This window comes from Nelusetta ayraudi, unplaced genomic scaffold (assembly GCF_046127955.1).
Source record: "Nelusetta ayraudi isolate G7.1 ecotype Tasmania unplaced genomic scaffold, CSIRO-AGI_Nayr_v1 ptg000006l, whole genome shotgun sequence".
NCBI lineage: Eukaryota > Metazoa > Chordata > Actinopteri > Tetraodontiformes > Monacanthidae > Nelusetta > Nelusetta ayraudi.
The window spans coordinates 2,594,091-2,614,387 of NW_027466056.1; the positions used below are offsets into that span (position 1 = coordinate 2,594,091).

The 20,297-nt window shown below is 47.5% G+C and overlaps 2 protein-coding genes across 3 annotated transcripts; both read left to right on the forward strand.

The window, feature by feature from the left end:
• Nucleotides 1-1,375: 1,375 nt before the first annotated feature.
• On the forward strand, nucleotides 1,376-17,581 carry LOC142880987 (glutaminase kidney isoform, mitochondrial-like). Of its 2 annotated transcripts, none has more exons than XM_076015008.1 (18): nucleotides 1,376-1,833; nucleotides 6,151-6,247; nucleotides 6,338-6,456; nucleotides 7,273-7,402; nucleotides 7,510-7,589; nucleotides 8,430-8,593; nucleotides 8,690-8,748; nucleotides 11,268-11,300; nucleotides 11,494-11,552; nucleotides 11,669-11,735; nucleotides 11,838-11,888; nucleotides 12,957-13,133; nucleotides 13,216-13,347; nucleotides 13,454-13,546; nucleotides 14,649-14,710; nucleotides 14,802-14,878; nucleotides 15,069-15,132; nucleotides 15,664-17,581. In XM_076015008.1, the coding sequence occupies exons 1-18, from the start codon at nucleotides 1,556-1,558 to the stop codon at nucleotides 15,809-15,811; spliced, it is 1,890 nt and encodes a 629-aa protein (XP_075871123.1). In that variant the 5' UTR covers nucleotides 1,376-1,555; the 3' UTR covers nucleotides 15,812-17,581. The 2 variants fall into 2 exon arrangements, with proteins under 2 accessions (XP_075871123.1, XP_075871132.1); XM_076015017.1 differs by having other exon boundaries at nucleotides 6,157-6,247.
• Nucleotides 17,582-18,002: 421 nt separating this feature from the next.
• LOC142880999 (tubulin alpha-1C chain-like) lies at nucleotides 18,003-20,297 on the forward strand. Its single transcript, XM_076015026.1, has 4 exons — nucleotides 18,003-18,107; nucleotides 18,677-18,899; nucleotides 18,983-19,131; nucleotides 19,210-20,297. The coding sequence occupies exons 1-4, from the start codon at nucleotides 18,018-18,020 to the stop codon at nucleotides 20,185-20,187; spliced, it is 1,440 nt and encodes a 479-aa protein (XP_075871141.1). The 5' UTR covers nucleotides 18,003-18,017; the 3' UTR covers nucleotides 20,188-20,297.

Genomic DNA, 20,297 nt, shown 5'->3' on the forward strand with positions numbered 1-20,297 from the left:
CCAGTGAGTAATCTCCACTGCAGGTCAGTGTCTGATGCGCAGTATCAAGCTCCGCCCACAGAGGTCACCACGGAGGTCAAACGAATCAGAAAAACGCTGACTGAGTCAGAGAAATTATACTGTAAAAGTAAGTTTTGCTCCTAACTTGAGCCAGTTGCTGTTGATTAAAGAACATTTAGATAATAATGAAATTGCTGGAACGATTAATTATTTGCTAAAAGACTATTTGGGCCGTCACTTTGATAAGTTTATTTTATTTATTTATTTTTACACAGAAATGTATCCATTAGGGCTGACACGGTGGCGCAGTGGTTAGCGCTATCGCCTTGCAGCACCGATTCCGGGCCTGGGACCTTTCTGTGTGGAGTTTGCATGTTCTGTCTCTGTCTGTCTCTGTCTGTGTCTGTGTGGGTTCTCTCCAGCTTCCTCCCACAGTCCGATAACATGCATGTGAGGTCAATTGAATACTCTATGTGAGCGTGAATGGTTGTTTGTCTTTTTGTCTCTATGTGGCCCGGCGATGAACTGGCGACTTGTCCAGGGCCTTACCCTGAATAGGGTTTAAGTTGTAGCTCCAACTGCTTCGCAAGCCGCACTGCCATCTGCTGGCGATCAGCCGAGATTCGCACTGTTATCTAATGCAGTACTGCAGTTTTACACATGATGTCGCACAAACACAGGGTATTAATAGACATCTTTCCAAATTTATCGGAATATAGGCAAATAGATATTTTAGCGAGGGGGGGGGGAGGGGGGAATTATTTTTTCCCCACCTCCCCTCCAATTCCAAATATTTTATTTTTAAGATCATGCGATGACTGTAGTCTGTTTCTGGCTTGTTTTGTTTTTGTTGCTTATTAAAAGAGAAGACGGCAAGTGTTGGTAGTTGTTAGATGTGATGCAAGCCGATCCAATTGTTGGATTTCATTTGTACTTTTTTTGTAATTTGTAATTTCTGTAATTAATTTTTAACTTTTGTTTATTTATTTATTTTATTATTGAATACTTAAATGAATAATTTGAAGGGATAATAAGCATGCTCATTATTCTTGATGGCCAGTGTAATAATGATATCAATGAAATAACAGATGAGTGAAGTAATATATACATTTTAAAGCGCACCTCAGTTAGTATATGTGTATTGTACATAAGCAACAAACCGTTTCATAATTTCTTGTGGAACATCGGATCATTTTTTCGAGTCCTAATCGCCATAAATGATTTAAAACACGACCCGCAGCAGATCAAAACAAAGGGCGAGACGGTTTGATGACAGTCACCCCTCTTAGCCAATCGGGTACAGCTATGCTCCGCCAACTTGCCAATTGGAAGGGCCGCCGTGCCGATGGTAGGTTGTGTCCACTAAGGAATTTTCCGTCTCCGCGGTGGTTGAGTCACCGGGAGACAGACCGTTACTCGAGCGAAAAGCCGACACACTCTCCATCCATTCCCGTCTTATTGCTCTTGTTCTTCTTATTATTCTGCATCTCCTCCTCCCCCTCGCTTCGACATCCACACATATCCCCCCCCCATTTCTTTCTCCGACGGGATTGAAATGTTACATCTTCGGTCCACGGTTGCGCTCAAGGACTTATTCCACACGCAGCTGAAGCGTCCGCTGGCAGGTAGACTCAAGGCGGCGGCACCACCTGCAGCCTCCGCCTGCTTCAGCACCGGCGGCGGCGGCGCACCGGATGCCAGGTGGTCCCCGGCGGGACGGGCGGTGTTTAGCGGCTGGAGTGCCCCGCCGCGTCCCGCCGCCAGACGCGCCGGCGTGAGAGGCTTCTGTTCCAAGGGAGACGGCCACAGCGATGCCGCCAAGGAATCCGAAAAGTGAGTAGCGCTCGCCTGAGGGGAGGTGATGCGTGACCCGGTGCTACCAGCTAGCCGCTAGCTCCTCGGGGCGCCAAACCCGGTGTGGAAAACGTCGAGCTTAATTTAGCAATTCGTATGGCCGCGGCAACCCGTTGCCACCTTTAATGTTTTTAATCAAACATTTTTTTAAATCAAAACCAATGTATATTCACCTACAAAATGGTAGCCGAATTAAAGAGTGGCTCTCAATGTTACGTCTGTAGGGGGGAAAAGTAAGTTTTCTGTCCACTAGTTCACATTTTGAAGCGAGTCACGTTAAATTGACGCGTTTCTAAATCCTAACTTTAGCCTCGAAAAGGCTAACTAGCGTGATTACATTCCCCTCGCTAGCTCTTGGTTGCGAAACCGGCTTGACACGGCTACATCAGGGTGAAAGAACGGACTGGCTCACGGTAGCCACCCGCAGCTTGCAACCAGGGCGAATACGACTAAGTGGCCAAACAACACCCGCCGTTTTAAATGCATGGCATCGCATCGGTAGCGGCGAGTGTCGCTAATTTGATTTTCAGTGTCGTCATCGTAAAGATAAGCGACGTCAATAAATGATAACGCGGCCGTTAATGGGCGCATTCCGTGTGCAGGTCGTGACTAGCTCTGCAGCCGTGCACGGTAAAGACACGAACATCCACCTGCTCCTGTTTTTTATTTTCTTAAACAGCCTATTCATGAACGTCATCGGCGCATCGCACAAGATGGATATCTCTTTAATGCTGATGCACCGCCTGCTGAAGGTCACACATCACTGCATCTAGAGGTGATGAAAGTATCCGTCGTCGTGCCTGGGGTTTGATGGAGCGAGCAGCTTTTATGATCACATCAACATTCAGCGACCACCATCACGATGTGTTATTTTGTGCGGCTGCAGGGCGAGCGGAGACACCGAGAGGTTGCTGCGGTCGATTTGTCCATTTCTGGAGCTGCTCAAAGAAAACTTAGTCTCCACGCATTGACAAACGTCTCCAGTTGCACTGAAAACCCTCTGACGTCTCTCCGGCTTATTCAATACCAGACCCTTCAGCAAGGGTTCACTTATTCAGGCGTTAAAAAAAAGAGGCCTTGGCAGGGTTTTCCTCGTATCGAACAGATTGAACATTCTGTGTGTTCCAGCTCAGGCTGGGAGCTGACCAGGTTCTTCAACATCTGAAAGCTCAGGGTGGGAACCTCAGGACCAGAAAAGTGCAGCTAGCACAATTTATTTTGTGTGTGTGTGTGCTGCCTGGCACGGAGAGCAGCTGTTGCACCAGCCTGTGCCGTCTCTTTGGAGAATTTCCACGACAGCTTTTAAAAAAAAAAAAAAAAAGGAAAAAAGCAACCCTGCCTCATTGCCCCCTGAGCGCCGCCCTCCTGTTTGTATCCGTTCACGGACAATTTGCTAAAACGCTCTGCGACGCTCATCCCCGCGTCGCCCCCTAGGGGCTAATTGTGGTGGTGGAGTTCAGTGTTTGGGAACTAACCGACAGGCTTGTAAACCCTAAAGTGATGCAGGGAGGAGCTCGTCGTTTTTGCGAATATGGTTGAACACACTCGCGACGTTGCGGGCATGCCTGGTTCGCCCGCCCCTCCCCAAAAGACAAAGAAATGGCTGCTTTCAAAACATGTATACACATATAAATGTATTCGTACAACATCAATAGTAGCTACTTGTATTCACGAAGGGGTTGGCGGACATTGACGATGGCACTGAGCCAATCAGTGCCCTGCTCGTCGCTACGTCACCACTAAACTCGCTTCGACTCGCTTGGCCCCTTAACGATAGAGGTACCAAAACAGCGCCCCCTACAACCGTGTAGCGGCCAGTGCAAACACCCTGACACCGTACGGTACCGTGGCGAGGCAAGGCAATGAAAACACGCCCCTGAGGTCATAGTGCATCTCGGATTCCTCCTTTAACGCTCTCTCAGACTCAGACGTCTTCATCCTCTGTTTGCATCGGGCCTGTTGGTCCTGTGGTCACCTTTAGGGTCGGAGGGGGTGGTGGGGATGGATTCATCTCACAACATGGGTTTATTTTTAGTAAACAAAACACAAAAGGTCCCTGGATTGTGCGACGCAAGGAAGATATCGCCTGCCTCCCGCTGTGATTGTGAGATTTTTATTTTTATTTTTTTTAAATTGCCGGTTACATGTCGGAGAAACAACTCGGCCGATAGTTTTTTTTTTTTTTGTGCTCGCTGTGTTTTGTTGACAATTTAATAAATGCACGACTGCGATGGACTGAAGCGGTGTTGGTTTCCCACTCACAGCTGCAGGCTCTGCCCACTCACATCAAACCCAGTAGAACTGGGCCCGCTGCAGCGTGAGGGGATGTGATAATCAGCAGGGGTCGAGGGTGTGCCGGGGCCACCTGGAGATGGATGAGGGGTTAAACGTGTGCACGGCGGCGCCACCGTGGGCGGGATTCAGCCGCAGCGCTGAAAGCCCGCTCACTGGCACGGCGCCCGGCTCGGCTCGGCCTCCTGGAGAGCCACGAGTCACACAGGCAACAGATTGATTTCAAGGCGCTCTCCCGCCTTAGCCCCGCCCCCCTCTGAACCCAGCCGGCCGCCATCGATCCAGTCTGAGGACGACTTCATCCACTCACGGCCGACCAGAGGGGCTGAACCAGCGGGATCGATACGCCATGAGTGCCGCTTGACAAGAGACGTCTTTGCTTTAACAACCAAGGCATGAGAGAGCTCGGCCGAGGCCGAGTCACCTGACCCAACACACACACACACACACACACTCACACACAGTCCAGCCCGCTAACGAGTGGATTAATGAGCCGGAGCAGATGTTCCTCAGACCTGCAGCTGATTCTCCCAGAAGAGGAGTGGCAAGTCTCGTCTCGCGAATAAGAACACGAGTGAAAGATAAATGCAGCTTGAAGTTGTCAGCAGGAAAATGTCTCGTCATAAAATTCTATATTGATTTTATTGTGTTTCACATTGACAGCGTCAGTGTTTTCACTGACTGAATCTGTTTTTGACTGTTTTAAAATTTTCTGTTCTGTCTGTGTGGTGCTATGTTGTGAAATGTGCTTTATTGTGTCACTAATGCAGTTGTTCCCTCTGTACCTTCTCTCTCTCTCTCTCTCTCTCTCTCTCTCTCTCTCTCTCTCTCTCTCTTTCTCTCCATGTTGTTGATCTGCTTGCTTTGCGTTTGTAAGTATTTATTTTTTTTACTATTCGGTTCATTTCAGTTCCAGTGTTACTGTAACTCTCTGTCTCTCTCTCTCCGTCCGCCTCCCTGTAGACCTAGAGGTTTTTGGGTTTTTTTCTGAGCAAAAGGCAGGAAGTGCAACCTCCCTTCGTCCTGGCGGCTTGCCTTTGAAACCCCATCCCTCACCCACTCACTCACTCACTCACTCACTCGCCAATTCCGATTAGACCTGAACTTTTTTCACCTGTTTGTACTAAATAGAAGCTGAAAATATACAGTATTAACCAAACACGTCCTGATATTCCAGCGTTTCTCCCTGATTGTTTTGCCTATGGTCGATTTTCCCACTGAAGTAAATGTAACGAAACAAAATCATTACATTTACTTCAACAGGGGAGCAGAAAAACAATTCCTTTAATTCTATAATTCTATTTTTCAGCCTTCCTGTGTCTGAGCTAACCAGGTTCCTTTGTCTCCCCCTACTTCCTGTTTGACATTTGAAACTGACTTGGTTGCTCACTAGGAGATTTTTTTGCCTTTAGTCATGACGGCTCAGTGCGCGGAGGCCGGTGTCCCACAATGCATTGCGGGGCAACGCAGAGCTTTAAATACCTCCTCCCGTATCACTGTTGACATGAATGAACAGCGGAGCAGCTGCTGTGAGCTGATCGTCCCGGGTTCGCTACTAACTCCTCCTCCTCCTCCTGCGCCACCGCCAGAACACCAGCCAGTCTCAGATTAGGATTATATAATTTGGCCCAAAAAGAAAATCCAAAAAGAAAAAATAGAATTGTATGGCTGGAAATTGCAGGATTACAGATGGATGAAAGTGATGGACACATTCAACACTTCACTAGAGAGAAATTTTTAATGAGATTCAGGGTCAGTTTCACTTCCTGGTTGGTGTTCAGGTGGCTCCTCCCAGCGGCCTCACAGCAGCACCGCTGATGCCCCGCTGGTCTAAGGTCACTTTATCTCCAGCCTCCTCCGCTGACTCGCAGTTCCTCCTTCCCCTCCTCCTTCTCCTTGTCCTTCTTCTCTGCGCTCTCTGGCTGCACTTTGTCCCCCACACCACATGAGGGCGCTCTCCTCACTCTGTTTGTCTCTGTTTGCCACCTCCCCACCTCCTTGCAGGAGAAGGAAGGCGGGCATTCTGCCCAGTCTGGAAGACCTGCTCTTCTACACCATCGCCGAGGGCCAGGAGAAGATCCCGGCGCACAAGTTCACCACGGTGAGTGCACCGGCTTGAGATCATCAGACTCTTCTTCTGTTGTTATCAGGCCCCGCTAATCGCAGCTCCACCCCCTTCCCCTCCCCTCAGGCCCTCAAGGCCACAGGGCTTCGCACAGGTGACCCCCGGCTGAAGGAGTGCATGGAGATGCTGAAGTTGACGGTGAAGACCACCTCGGACGGAGCACTGGACCGCCACCTCTTCAAAAAGTAGGTCATGGAAAACTGGTGTATTTTTTTTTCTTCTTTTTTTTTAACCCCTTGGTATAGAATTATTAATGGCGGTCAGAGTGGGCGTGACCTTGCTGCTGAAGGGGGTGGTCTCAATTATTCATCGCCATCGGTTTGCACTTCAGCAGCATCTAATGGCGGGCAGTGCTTCAGTGACGCTAACGGATGCTAGCGCCATGTTAACCCCCCCAAACCCTCGTCGCACACAGCGCCCCCCTCTGGAGGCACCTTTTTATTTCACCCGCCGAAGAAGCCCTACTGACTGACATTGTTTTTTTTTCTCATCAAAACGTGTTCCGAGCTGTTTGGAGACAGGTGCAACCACCACCACCCCCGCTGTCCCCTCCCCCTCTGAGTCCAAATATGGCGCCCGATCCGTCATATACTAACTGCCGCCACGGCAGCACCGCCACATGGCAATCTGTCAGCCCAACGAGGAACCTAAACCCCCACCGCCACCCCCTCCTGGCTGGCGTCCGACACATCTCAAGGCTTATTTATAGCGAGGAAGTGCGCGTGTGAGTGGGCGGTGTGTGTGTGTGTGTGCGTGTGCGTGTGTGTGTGTGTGTGTGTGTGTGTGTGTGTTTTGCGTGCTGCAGGGATTAGACGTTGGGGTTTGCGGTGCAGCGCTGCAAATCTGGCGGCACTCCGACACCCGCTGCCACGGCCGCCACTGCGACCGCCGCCTCGTTATCCATCACATGATCACCATCTGAGCTGCTTAATCAGGCCGTTACCAGGAAGTGGCGGTCGGCGTTGCTCACGCAGCTGTGCTTTCCCTCGCCCCCCCCCCAGGTGCGTCCAGAGCAACATCGTGCTGCTCACGCAGGCCTTCCGCAAGAAGTTTGTCATCCCGGACTTCCAGTCCTTCTGCGCGCACATCGACGACCTCTATGACAATGCCAAGACTATGCCCGGAGGGCAGGCGAGTGGCCGCCGACCACCGCCACCACAACAGCACCAGCACGCTTCCTATTAGAAAAAAGCAAGTCTGATAAACGACTGACGCTTGTTTGCTTCCCCCCGCCGCAGGTGGCCGACTACATCCCCCAGCTGGCCCGCTTCAGCCCCGACCTCTGGGCCGTGGCCCTGTGCACCGTCGACGGCCAGAGGTACGATGGCGCTAATCTTGTCGTCACGCCTGGAAGACTATTAGATCCATTAAAGATCCGTATTAAAGGTCTAGTGTGTAAAATCTTTAAGGAAGCCTGGTATTTAAAAGTTTGGTGTGTAATATTTAGAGATTTTAAGACAACACAGCGACATCAGATGGTTACATTTTAGATTGCAGCACTCACCCTCTCACCCTCCCTCTCCCGTCCTTGCCAGTGAGCTACGGTTGCGTTCGTGCGCAAATCTGGATACCTCGTCCACCTTCTTCTTGGTTGGTTTATTTAAATACACCAACAATAAATGTAGAATCTAAATATGAAACGCGCTGTCAGGCGATTTGGATTGTCCACACCAGGCTTCCGGTAATTATAAATCAGTGTAAAATTTACACACTGGACCTTTTCAATACCAGGCTTTCTAAACAAATGGTGGTGCAAGATGGCAGCTAACTAGGATTAACACCCTTGCTCAATGTATATTCTTATATACATACATATATATATATATATATATATATATATATATATATATATATATATATATATACATATATATATATATATGTATATATATATATACATATATATATATATATATATATGAGAACGGTTCTGTGGGTAGGAAAACCAAATTACTTTTATCATACTGTGAGTGTACACTTTAATTAATGTATTCATGGGCAGTATATTAAGCTTTTACTGATATAAAAATCATAAATCGAGCCAAATTTTACACACTGGACCTTAAAAGATTGACGACACTTACAGATTATCTTCCCAGCTAATGTCATGCGACCAGCCAACATGTCTGTCTCTCTGGCTGTCTGTCCGTCCCCTCAGACACACGGTGGGCGACACCAAGGTGCCCTTCTGCCTGCAGTCGTGCGTCAAGCCGCTCAAGTACGCCGTGGCCGTGCACGACCACGGCACCGAGTACGTGCACCGCTTCATCGGCAAGGAGCCCAGCGGCCTGCGCTTCAACAAACTCTTCCTCAACGAGGACGGTGAGGGAGGCGCCGAACACGTGCATTGGTTGCGTGTTAAAATCGCGCTCACAGCTCTGACCAGCTCGTGTCATGTGTTGTTTGTTTTTCTCGCAGACAAGCCGCACAACCCCATGGTGAACGCCGGCGCCATCGTCTGCACATCCCTCATCAAGGTAAAAGCAGCACTTCTCAAACTTTGCTGTTTTTAACCTCGCGTTGCTGTGTAGCAGATTTTCTTTAAACACCCCGTCCAGATATTTCCGTCTATTCGACTTTAAGGGCTGCGTTCAGACAGTCTGGGGGGGAAAAAAAGTTTCATCCCGAGCGGGAAAAAAATAGAGTTGTAATAATCCTGAGTGAGTGTTTCCGGCCAGATTAGAGAATATGAGGAGATTAAGGTTCTAGATAATCGCGCTGAGAGGGGATTTGGTTGGAAGCGGCATCACTTCCTGTTTAGTCGGGTCACCTGAGCCAGACGTTTCCCGAAGCGTGCAGACGCCCCCTGGTGGTAAAAAGCGGAACACGGCGAGAGCGCTGAGAAGATTTTTTTTTTTTTTTTTTTTTTTTTCCTCCAGCAGAACGGCGCCGGTGTTGATCACTGTCACATGATCTGGAGAGAACGCACACAGGAAGTGGCTCGTTCCTGAAATAATAAGATGGTTTCTCGCCAGCAGCTCAGTTCAGACCTCAGACTTGCTGCTTTTCCACCTGAATGGAAGTTCAGAGTGAAAACCAGACTGGGATTTTAGTTCCAACTGGGTCACAAACAGCTGCAAATCAGTGTTGTTAATGTTTTTGTACATCTCTATATGTAACATGGCAGAACATGGACATCTCTTTTTTTCTTTTACTTGACCGCAGTCTGTGTGCGTGTGTGTAAACTTCGCCCAGGGACGACTGCTTTGTTTAACATTATTGTATTTGTTTAATATAAATAATCAAACAGGAAGTTGGTGTTTCCAGCCCCCCCTGTTGTTCCGGCTCAGCTCCTCGACCAATCCCCCCCCCCTTCCCCCGACGGCAGCCAATCGCTGCCAAGCTCTAAATCTGTGGTTCCCATTTGCCCCGCCCTTTCCACCCCACCCCTCTGCATGCCCCTCCCCCACACCACTTCCCTCTGAATGCACTCTGATTTGCAAATGTACCTTTTTGAAGGCTCGTTGTGTGGTTTTATGTGTTGTCGCATATTTTGCAGCATTAGGATCTTTGGGACATTATGACCACTGCCACAGGTCAATGGCGTTTTGGTAATTGTCCCCTTTTTTAATTACTTGTTTCCCCTCTTTTTTATTTATGTCTGGATCTGTGAATAAAAAGCAGTTGTTGTTCTTTTTTTAGGCTTCATGTACCTGTTCTAAGAATGTTTCACCCACATCCCTCTACACACTGTTTATACGTCTGGATTATAAACAGTACAAAAAAAATCTCCAACTCTGGTTTTAATGCGTCATCCTCCATTCTTCTCCAGAGGAGGGATTCTTTGTTTTATTTATCTCTGTTTCTTTTTTCTTTTTCTTTTTTTTTCATTTCAAACATATTTTCATATTTCAAACACTCAGATTTCAACGGATTCCGTCATTCGATTTGATTTACAACCCTCTCTTTGCCATAACATGGTTTCACGCTGCAAGCTGCATGTCTGAAGGACTGAATCTTGTGTTTACATTGTACTATGACAACTATATTATTTATTTATTTTTATCTTAAACTGACAAACACTTGAAATGAAAAGTCCATGTAAGCATTCTAGATTCTTTTTTTTTTGGTGTCATTGAGACAGATTCAGACATTTGGGAAAACTGTGACCATCGCTTTCATTTTTCATCATCTTATGACAAAGATGGGGGGGGAGTCGTCCTATTTCCCAAATTTTACAGATTCACAGGCTAACCTCTATCCTGTCTATCCTACCAGAGCTAGAAAAAACTGTCCCTTTGTGACATCATAAAGGACACTGATAACTCTCAGGTTAGAGACCACACCTCAGACAGACTTCTTTATTTGTCCCCTTCCTAACATGTGGAACGTCTAACAAAGTCTCACTTTTAGCACAAGGCTGTAAACACTGGGCAAAACATGCCTCGCTTTGCTAAATATGCTACTTATGAAATGTACCAATACCCAAAGGAAACAGCAACCTCTCTGTAATCCATTCTGTGCTGACAGTAAGCCGGAGCATTTCATAAAACAAGGTGCCGTCATTTTACACTGATGATGTCGTTTGCATCCAGAGCTTTGATTGGCCGCTGAAACTGAGACGTGTGCTCCTCGTGTCGGTTGTCATGTTGCTCGCAGCGTGAACGTCCCCCATTCTCCCCAGTCTGAACTTTAACCCTCGGCAGTAAAGACCGATGATCAGTAGGAAAAAAAAACAGCCACGCGTGGAGCTGTGCGTAGTCTCCCCCTAGTGGCCGATCCGTCTCCTTCACCCACCCCCCCGACCCCCCCACCCACCCCCTCCTCCCCTTTAACACCCATCACCAGCTAGTCTGTAACGTCACTCGCCATGGTTTGGGTCTGATTGGTCACATGACTGACGCATCAGTTAGCTCTGCGCTAACACGGTAGCGGCACGACTCATACCACTAACGTGGTGAGCGGTAGCTCAGGCTGTCAGTAGCTGCTCGCTGGTGCCGCCTCCTGCGCCGGCGGTGGTGGGAAAAGTAACGTCGCTTGTTTCTGTCAATTGCAGCAAGGAGCGAGCAACGCCGAGAAGTTCGACTACGTGAGTTCTGCTTCTCTGAATCCCGATTTTAATGCCAGCAACAATACTTACGGTCTAGATTGTTTGTAGAGTTTTCTGTCCGTGTTTATTATCTAATATTATTTTCTTTCTCAGAACGAAATAGTCAAATTCCAAGTGTTTATAATGCGCAGGCTATTTCTGAGTTTTTACATCTCGCTGCTGCCCCCTGCAGGTGATGGACTTCATGAACAAACTGGCTGGAAATGAATACGTGGGCTTCAGCAACGCCACGTGAGTGCAGCGACACATGACCTGTGTTCTATCGCACATCAATTTTAGCTTATGGGTAAATCCTGTGAGTTGATTGGCTACGTGCTGAGCGGGCGTGTCCCTCCCCAACATCCCAGGTTCCAGTCGGAGCGCGAGTCAGGCGACAGGAACTTCGCCATCGGCTACTACCTGAAGGAGAAGAAGGTGAGTGCTGGCTCCGCGTCCTCTCGCTCGCCGCTGTTTTTTCCCTTCACGCCGCGCAATTACTTCACCGTGACTCTCCCCCTCCTTCTGTCTTCCCTGCAGTGTTTCCCGGAGGGCACCGACATGACGTCCATCCTGGACTTCTACTTCCAGGTACACATTTCTAGATGCTGCACTTCTGTCTGCCTGCAGTTCCTACCAAAGCTGTCAAAAGCTCCTTCTCTCTTCATAACAATCGCAAATTTCTCCTGGAGATCAATAAAGTATCTATCTATCTATCTATCTATCTATCTATCCCTCTTTTCAATCATTTCTAGAGCCACAGCACATTTTGAATTGACCAAAGAAATCCCATGGCACACCACCAACCAAAAACAGGGGAGCAAATTCCAACACGATACAATACCGTCAAAGACATTAAATTGCATAGTGAACTAAATTACTAATGAGAAAAAGAGAAACAAACGATAAATACACAAATAGATAGAGATAACCATGTTATTGTTTTTCTTAGACCAATTAAGTCATAAGTGTCAAACTCTGGCCTGCAGTGTCATTATAATTGGTCTGCGAGTAAATACGGAATAACCGCCAGAGCTGCCCCACCACTATTATACAGCACATGTACTGCTAATACTACAAATCCCAGAATGCTCTGCTGTTATTTTGGCACGTCAATCAAGACAGGACATTCATTGTAGGACATTATTAATATGACTTCATTGGTTTATTATTGTTATTTTATGTTAAATTTATTATCAACCCGTGGAAAAAGGTAGCTGTTGAAATTTATTTCAGAAGGCCGCAAATAAAAAGTACGATTTTCATTTATATTTTATTTATTTTGATGAGTTTTTTTAAGATGAAATTCAATTTTGCCTGTGAGCAATATGAAGTTATTTAATGTGTAGTATTAAGCTTTACTTGTTCCATATTCAGTGTTGAAGCCAAACTTGTTTGGGTGCATATAAAAAGGTTCACTGCTCTGTCTGGACAAAGATTTCTTTCAAAAAATATCAACGTTGGCCCGAGACTTTGTACAAGTTTGAAATGTTGGCCCTGTTGTGTATTTGAGCTTGACACCCCTGAAGTGAAATTGGATCAATTTTCCCAGCACAGCTGTCACTAACTCCGCCGCACAGTGATTGGGAAAACACTGCTCTACTCATTGCGTTGACTGGCTCTGTTTTTTTCTGCCTTCGCCACCTTCACCGCCGCCAGCTGTGCTCCATCGAGGTGACCTGCGAGAGCGCCAGCGTCATGGCGGCCACGCTGGCCAACGGCGGCTTCTGCCCCATCACGGGTGAGCGTGTGCTGAGCCCTGAGTCAGTGCGCAACACGCTCAGCCTCATGCACTCCTGCGGCATGTACGACTTCTCGGGACAGTTCGCCTTCCACGTGAGTGTCGCTGTTCGTTTGGTTTTGACTCGTCCTCCTTTCCCCCATTTTTGTTACTCACGCTCGGCTCCGCCTCTTCCAGGTGGGCCTCCCGGCCAAGTCGGGCGTGGCCGGCGGCATCCTGCTGGTGGTGCCCAACGTGATGGGCATCATGTGCTGGTCGCCGCCGCTGGACAAGCTGGGCAACAGCGTCAGAGGCATCCAGTTCTGCACGGTAAAGGCCGCCCCCTCATCCTCCTCCTCCTCCTCCTAAACAGGAAGTGTTTTCTTTTTTTTTCTTTTTCTTTTTCATCCCTGAGATATCTTTGATCTTCCTCCAGGATCTGGTTTCCCTCTGCAACTTCCACAACTACGACAACCTGCGACACTTTGCCAAGAAACTGGATCCTCGGCGCGAGGGAGGAGACCAGAGGGTGAGGCTCCTCCCCCTTTTTTGTCCTCACACGCTCTTCATCAACTTATAGGGAGTCGCTGATATGAAATCTGTGTGTTTTTTTTATATTTTTTAAATTCTTATTTTTTTATTGTATTATTTATGTATTTCATTTTCAGTGTTCAGTGTTTATTTTCAATATTTTTAGGTTCAGAACACTGTCAGAACGCATCCTCCTCCTGCTGCTGCTTTCACAAGACATGGCTCCATCTAGTGGCGAATACATTGTATTACACTTAAGGTCCTTGCACAAATTTGTGAGGCGAATAATTAAAAAAAAAACTCTTAAAGTCAATGCAACCTTCTACCCCAGCAGCGAATATCCACAGAGTTTTTTTTTAGTACTTTTGTGGAGGCGAAAAGGCGACTGGCTCGACCTCTGACCAATCAAAATGATGTTGGTGTCAATGACGTCACATCAAAAGTTTCCTGGCTGCATCAGCCCTAGTCCACACTCATTCATCATGACCGAGAGGTTTATCATTCATCTGCAGGAGTAATTACTGTCCCATGTAATTCTATGAGCAACACTGGAAGCTATCTTTAACTAATTACTAGACAACGGGACTTGGTTTCATTCATTACTAAAATAGAATATGGCCTATTAGCCTGATATTATTATCTTAACTCAGACTGTTGACCACTGTTCCGGATCAATCGGCTCTCTGTAGTTTGTTCTCTCCCTCTGCAAACGTAGAGCCAGTCGATGAAGCGGTCCTTCAAATTGTCCGATGAACGTTTTAAAGTACTGGCAAAATTTCTCAAGAACAATATTGGGTGAACCCAGAGACCTCTTTTCTTTTTCTTTTCTTTTTTAATCCAACCATCACCAGGACATCATCCACTTGAGGATGTGGTCGGCTCCATTGTTTCTCCTTTGGCGCGACTGAAAGAGCGGCGAACTTTATTTGCTTTGTGAATTTTATACGCATATTTGCCTTGCGCTTTGTGTGTACAGGGAAAATTCCCCGGTCAAAACAATTCTCATTTTTGCATCAGTTTTTTGTGTAAGGACCTTCAGATTTCTGCGTCTCTCTGCTTCCTTCCTCTGCTGCACTTTTCAATCTCTGCTTCTCTTTCAGGTGAAGTCGGTGATCAACCTCCTGTTCGCCGCCTACACCGGAGACGTCTCGGCGCTGAGGAGGTACACACCCACACACTGACACAATGGCGCCCACAGAGTTGCATGTTTGTGCCGCGTAGTCGACGCCTACCGTTGTGATTCCGCCGGGCAGGTTTGCGCTGTCCTCCATGGACATGGAGCAGAGGGACTACGACTCCAGGACGGCGCTCCACGTAGCAGCCGCTGAAGGTTACAAACTCCCATTCGTTTTGGGCGTCCAGGTTTGTGTGTTAGTGTGACATGCTGACATGCAGGTGTGTGTGTGTGTGTGTGTGTGTGTGTGTGTGTGTGTGTGTGTGTGTGTGTGTGTGTGTGTGTGTGTGTGTGTGTGTGTGTGTGTGTGTGTGTGTGTGTTTGGTGTTTTGTTGTGCTGCTGCAGGACACGCCGAGGTGGTCCGATTCCTGTTGGAGGCCTGCAAAGTCAACCCAGTTCCCAAAGACAGGTGAGACGTTTAGGAACAGGAATGTCAGGTGGGCGGGGTGGAGTTCCTCTGATTTTTATTTATTTATTTATTTTATAAAAAAATTCAAATTTTTTTTAACCTAAAAGAAATGATCAGAGTGAAATTATTGAATAGGTATCACATTATGAGTAGCATCGTGGAATGTTTATGATATTCATTAAATGGAATCATAATGAAGATATGTGTTCTTGTATTGAAAGAGCAAATCCACCATTTATCCACAGAATAAAAAAGCTAATTGTGTTACAGACAGAAATCGGTTCATGGGTTAAGTTAAGTCAAAAAGCCTTAAAGTAAAGATGTATAAATGTTAGAACGTGACCTAACCTGAAGCATCAAAGAGCTTTTCCTTCTGCTTAAGGAATCCAAACAAACAAGTGTTTTGTTTTTCTGATAATTAGTGACGCAAGTAAATCAGTCCATTGAATTGGGCACCTCATAAGCTGAGATACCGGGTGGAGGGGGGTGGTTCCTCTGAAATTGGGCTTGGAACTCCGATTTGGTCCGCAGGTGGGGCAACACGCCGATGGACGAGGCGGTCCACTTCGGCCACCACGACGTGGTCACCATCCTGCGTGACTACCACACCAAGTACAGCCCTCAAGACCCGGCCACGGACAAGCAGAACGTGGAGAAGAACCTGGACGGGATGCTGTGATGGACGGGATGGAGGGATGGGAAGCGCTCTGACGGTCATGTGACTGAGGTGGAGGAGGACGCTCTGAGCAGGAGGAACGTCTGTCGGGAAGGTTTCGGGACGCAACATCCATTCCAGCAGCGAGCAGCCGAAAGTCCCTCCAGAGTGAAAAGCTCCTCGTTGTCTTACTAGATGTTGTCGGTTTCTATATCGATGTTCCTGCTTTTATTTTACTTGTTCCGTATTTACCCCCACCCCCACCCCTCATCAGTTTAGTAGCTTTGTAGGGCGCCGCAATGAGCTGCCAGTTGGATTCTGGGTAAATTCAACTGTGGCTGGTCAGTTGGTGGGACTCTGAAATGATAAAAATGATCAGATTTCACTCTGAAAACCCTGAGAAGCAGAACGTTGGAACAGGAGTCTGAAAAAGCATTGCAACACGCAATACTCTGATTGGTGTGTGTGTGATGTGTATCTATTTATGATGAAGTGTATATTGATGTGGGTGCGCGCGAGTGTGTTGCTGATGCAGTAAACTAGTCTACACATTTATAGTTGTAGGTGTGTCATTGATCACTGAGGAAACATTCACCCTGGATTATTGTTAATTGACACTTGAAAAATGAATGTTTTGATTTTTATTTTTTTTTATATCCAAAGATGAACAGAAGCTGAAAGTGGATGTTTTTTTTAAGTTTTGTTGCAAAAATCTGATTTTTTTTTTTTTTTTTTAACCCCAAACAATTCTCTTTCTTAATATTTGTTTTAAATATTACAGCTCACCTTTGAAAAATCAGGCCTTTGCCGCAGACTTGATGTCAGAATGAACCTTTCAAGGCGCACAAAACGCACTCACAATCAACTCCATTGGACTTCCTAGCAGCAGCAGTGCTGTCTGGGAAACATAGTCGCCAACTTGACTCCATGGCTTCAGTCTGGACTCGACAATGATGTAAAAAAAAATCATGGAGTTTTTACCAGCTGATCGCGTCAATAGTTTTCCGTGAACAGTGTCCACTTTTGACACACACATTTGAAACTTGTTTTTTTTTCCTGATCTATTTATTTTTATTTACTTAAATATCAGATATTTAAGCATAGAGTGCGTTGTCACAGGTGTACCACATGATGGTATGTTTGTGTGCGCGTGAGGACACAAAGCAGAGCTGAAACTCTTATAACTGAATGAGCTTTTTGGAACGTGGTGAATTCTGGTTCTGTTTTCTGATTATTGTGCAGATAATCTTTCATACTTGAAAGTTTGTGCAGATTTTCAGTATCACCAGAGGGATTTTGTGTGTGCGTGTGTGTGCTTGTAGCAAAGTTTTCAATGTTGTGTCTGTACAAACTGAAGCAGGTGACCTCCATCTTGAACAAATTACCAAGCCAGAACCCAAAAGTAGTTTCATTGCTCAGGTCAGGGATCATTTCAGCCAGTTTGAGTGATTTGACAGTAACTGGGTGGAACAGCATCATCACTACAAAGCAAGCAGCAGAAGAGTTTCAACAATCATTCAGCAATAACGGGTGATTATTGATTGTCAAGTTTGTGTTTTCCCCGACCTGAAAATGATCCCGGCCTGCAGCTCCACTCGGCTGCGGTGCAGTGATGTCGTCGCTCTCGTCTGCAGCCGCCACACAAGTATTCTGAATGTATCGTGTTTGGTGTTGTTTTCTTCTTCATTTATATTTATGCTGCTTTCTGCTCACAGTGCTTGGTTGCTGAGTGTTGCAGGCAGTTCCAGATATTTATTCACAGATCAAACCTTTAATAAAAGCTCTAAAAGTGGATCTGGTGTCTGTGTTATTTTGTGTTAACAGAGAGAATATGGAAATGTCTAATTCACAAGATATCAGTGTACTTCAAGGAGACGTGTATTTTGGCCCAAATAATGTCGATAATCTCCCTAGTTTCAGTTATGCTGCTTTCAAAGACACCTTCACGACGTTCGGTTTTATCAACCGTTCAACTCGTTTAGTATTTGTTTATTTTTTTCAGTGCTTTAAAAAAAATACCCTCGGTCTCACAAACTGCTTCATGAACTTTCATCCGCACAAGCCGCCGTCAAAATGATAATCAAGCACACCATAAAACACGATTACGTCGGAGATAAGACATTTAAAATAGTTCGTATTGTCCCTAAACGCGTCGGCGGGCTAACGTTCACTCCCGCCTAAAATACGTTCAAATCGTCACCCAAGCCCCGCCTCTTCGGAAAACATATAAATGGGACCCGCCCCACTTCCGTCCCATCACTGTTCCTTCAGAAACCGAGTCGTAAAAGTCGGTGCAGAGGGGATAACTGTCGAAACCATGGTGAGTACGCAAGGGAAAATCTTCTATGTTGACGTTTTCGATTAGCGTCACCGACGTGACGCTTTTCCACCAACTTAGGTTTACCGAAGTGTTTTTTTCAGTTCATTTTTGCACGCTTGTTGGAACAATGACCTCGTGACGCAGTTTCTCATGGCGGTTAGTGAAAATGGCGTCTGAGCAGCGCGACCCGCCCAAGAGAGTTTTTTTTAAGCAGTATATTTCACGATGTAGCTATTACGTTTGTAGGGCGCAGTTACCGTGTGAAATATTTAAAAACATTGTTTAATGAATGAACTATCCGAAGTGTCAGAAAGTTGCATTTTCGAACTTGCGGTTGCCTCGTAGGTCCCCCCCCTCCCCTTCAGTGAACGCCATCATCTTTTAATAAAAATAAGTTATTTTGTTTGTTAAATTATTTGTCTTCATTTTATTTATTTTTAAAAGGGCCCTTTGCAAGCCCCCCCACCCCCACCCCCCCATAATCCCGTTATTTGGGCGGGACCGGAAGTCTGTTTCACGGTGCCCACCCCTCCCCCCGAATATGTGTAATTCCCGTTTCCTCTCCACAGCGTGAGTGCATCTCTATCCACGTTGGCCAAGCTGGCGCCCAGATGGGCAATGCATGCTGGGAGCTGTACTGCCTGGAGCACGGCATCCAGCCTGACGGCCAGATGCCCAGCGACAAGACCATCGGAGGAGGCGACGACTCCTTCAACACCTTCTTCAGTGAGACCGGAGCCGGGAAACACGTTCCCAGGGCCATTTTTGTGGACTTGGAACCAACAGTCATCGGTAAGAAATACATTTTCAGAGCAGGTGGAATGGAATAAATTGATGGCAACAGATGGTTTAATCTCTCCATCTTTGCTGTTCAGATGAGGTGCGTTCAGGAACCTACCGCCAGCTCTTCCATCCTGAGCAGCTGATCTCAGGCAAGGAGGACGCTGCCAACAACTACGCTCGTGGTCACTACACTATTGGCAAGGAGATAATCGATCTTGTGCTTGACAGGACTCGCAAACTGGTGAGTCCGACATCCTTAAGCGTGTAGAACGATTTTAATCTGTGAATGTCCTTGGCTAATTATGTGACTCTTGTGCAGGCTGACCAGTGCACGGGGCTCCAGGGCTTCCTCATCTTCCACTCCTTCGGAGGAGGAACTGGCTCTGGCTTCACCTCTCTGCTGATGGAGCGTCTCTCCGTGGACTACGGCAAGAAGTCCAAGCTGGAGTTTGCCGTCTATCCGGCTCCTCAGGTGTCCACGGCTGTGGTGGAGCCCTACAACTCCATCCTGACCACCCACACCACCCTGGAGCACTCTGACTGCGCCTTCATGGTGGACAACGAGGCCATCTACGACATCTGCCGCAGGAACCTGGACATCGAGCGTCCCACCTACACCAACCTCAACAGGCTGATCGGCCAGATCGTCTCCTCCATCACCGCCTCCCTGCGCTTCGACGGCGCCCTCAACGTGGACCTGACAGAGTTCCAGACCAACCTGGTGCCCTACCCCCGAATCCACTTCCCTCTGGCCACCTACGCCCCCGTCATCTCAGCGGAGAAGGCCTACCACGAGCAGCTGTCGGTGTCCGAGATCACCAACGCCTGCTTCGAGCCGGCCAATCAGATGGTCAAGTGCGACCCCCGTCACGGCAAGTACATGGCCTGCTGCCTCCTGTACCGCGGCGACGTGGTGCCCAAGGACGTCAACTCGGCCATCGCCACCATCAAGACCAAGCGCACCATCCAGTTTGTGGACTGGTGTCCCACAGGCTTCAAGGTGGGCATCAACTACCAGCCTCCCACCGTGGTTCCCGGAGGAGACCTGGCCAAGGTGCAGAGGGCCGTGTGCATGCTGAGCAACACCACAGCCATCGCCGAGGCCTGGGCCCGCCTGGACCACAAGTTCGACCTGATGTACGCCAAGAGGGCCTTCGTCCACTGGTACGTCGGAGAGGGGATGGAAGAAGGAGAGTTCTCTGAGGCCAGAGAAGACATGGCCGCCCTGGAGAAGGATTACGAGGAGGTGGGCACTGACAGCGCCGATAATGAGGATGACGAAGGAGAGGAGTACTGAAGCACCGGGCTTCATCGCCGTTCAGCGGCAGCTGGTTCAAGCTGATGCTCCCTTGTGGTTCACATGCAGTTGGGACAGTCAACATGGCTGAACGTTTTAAAAAAAATAAA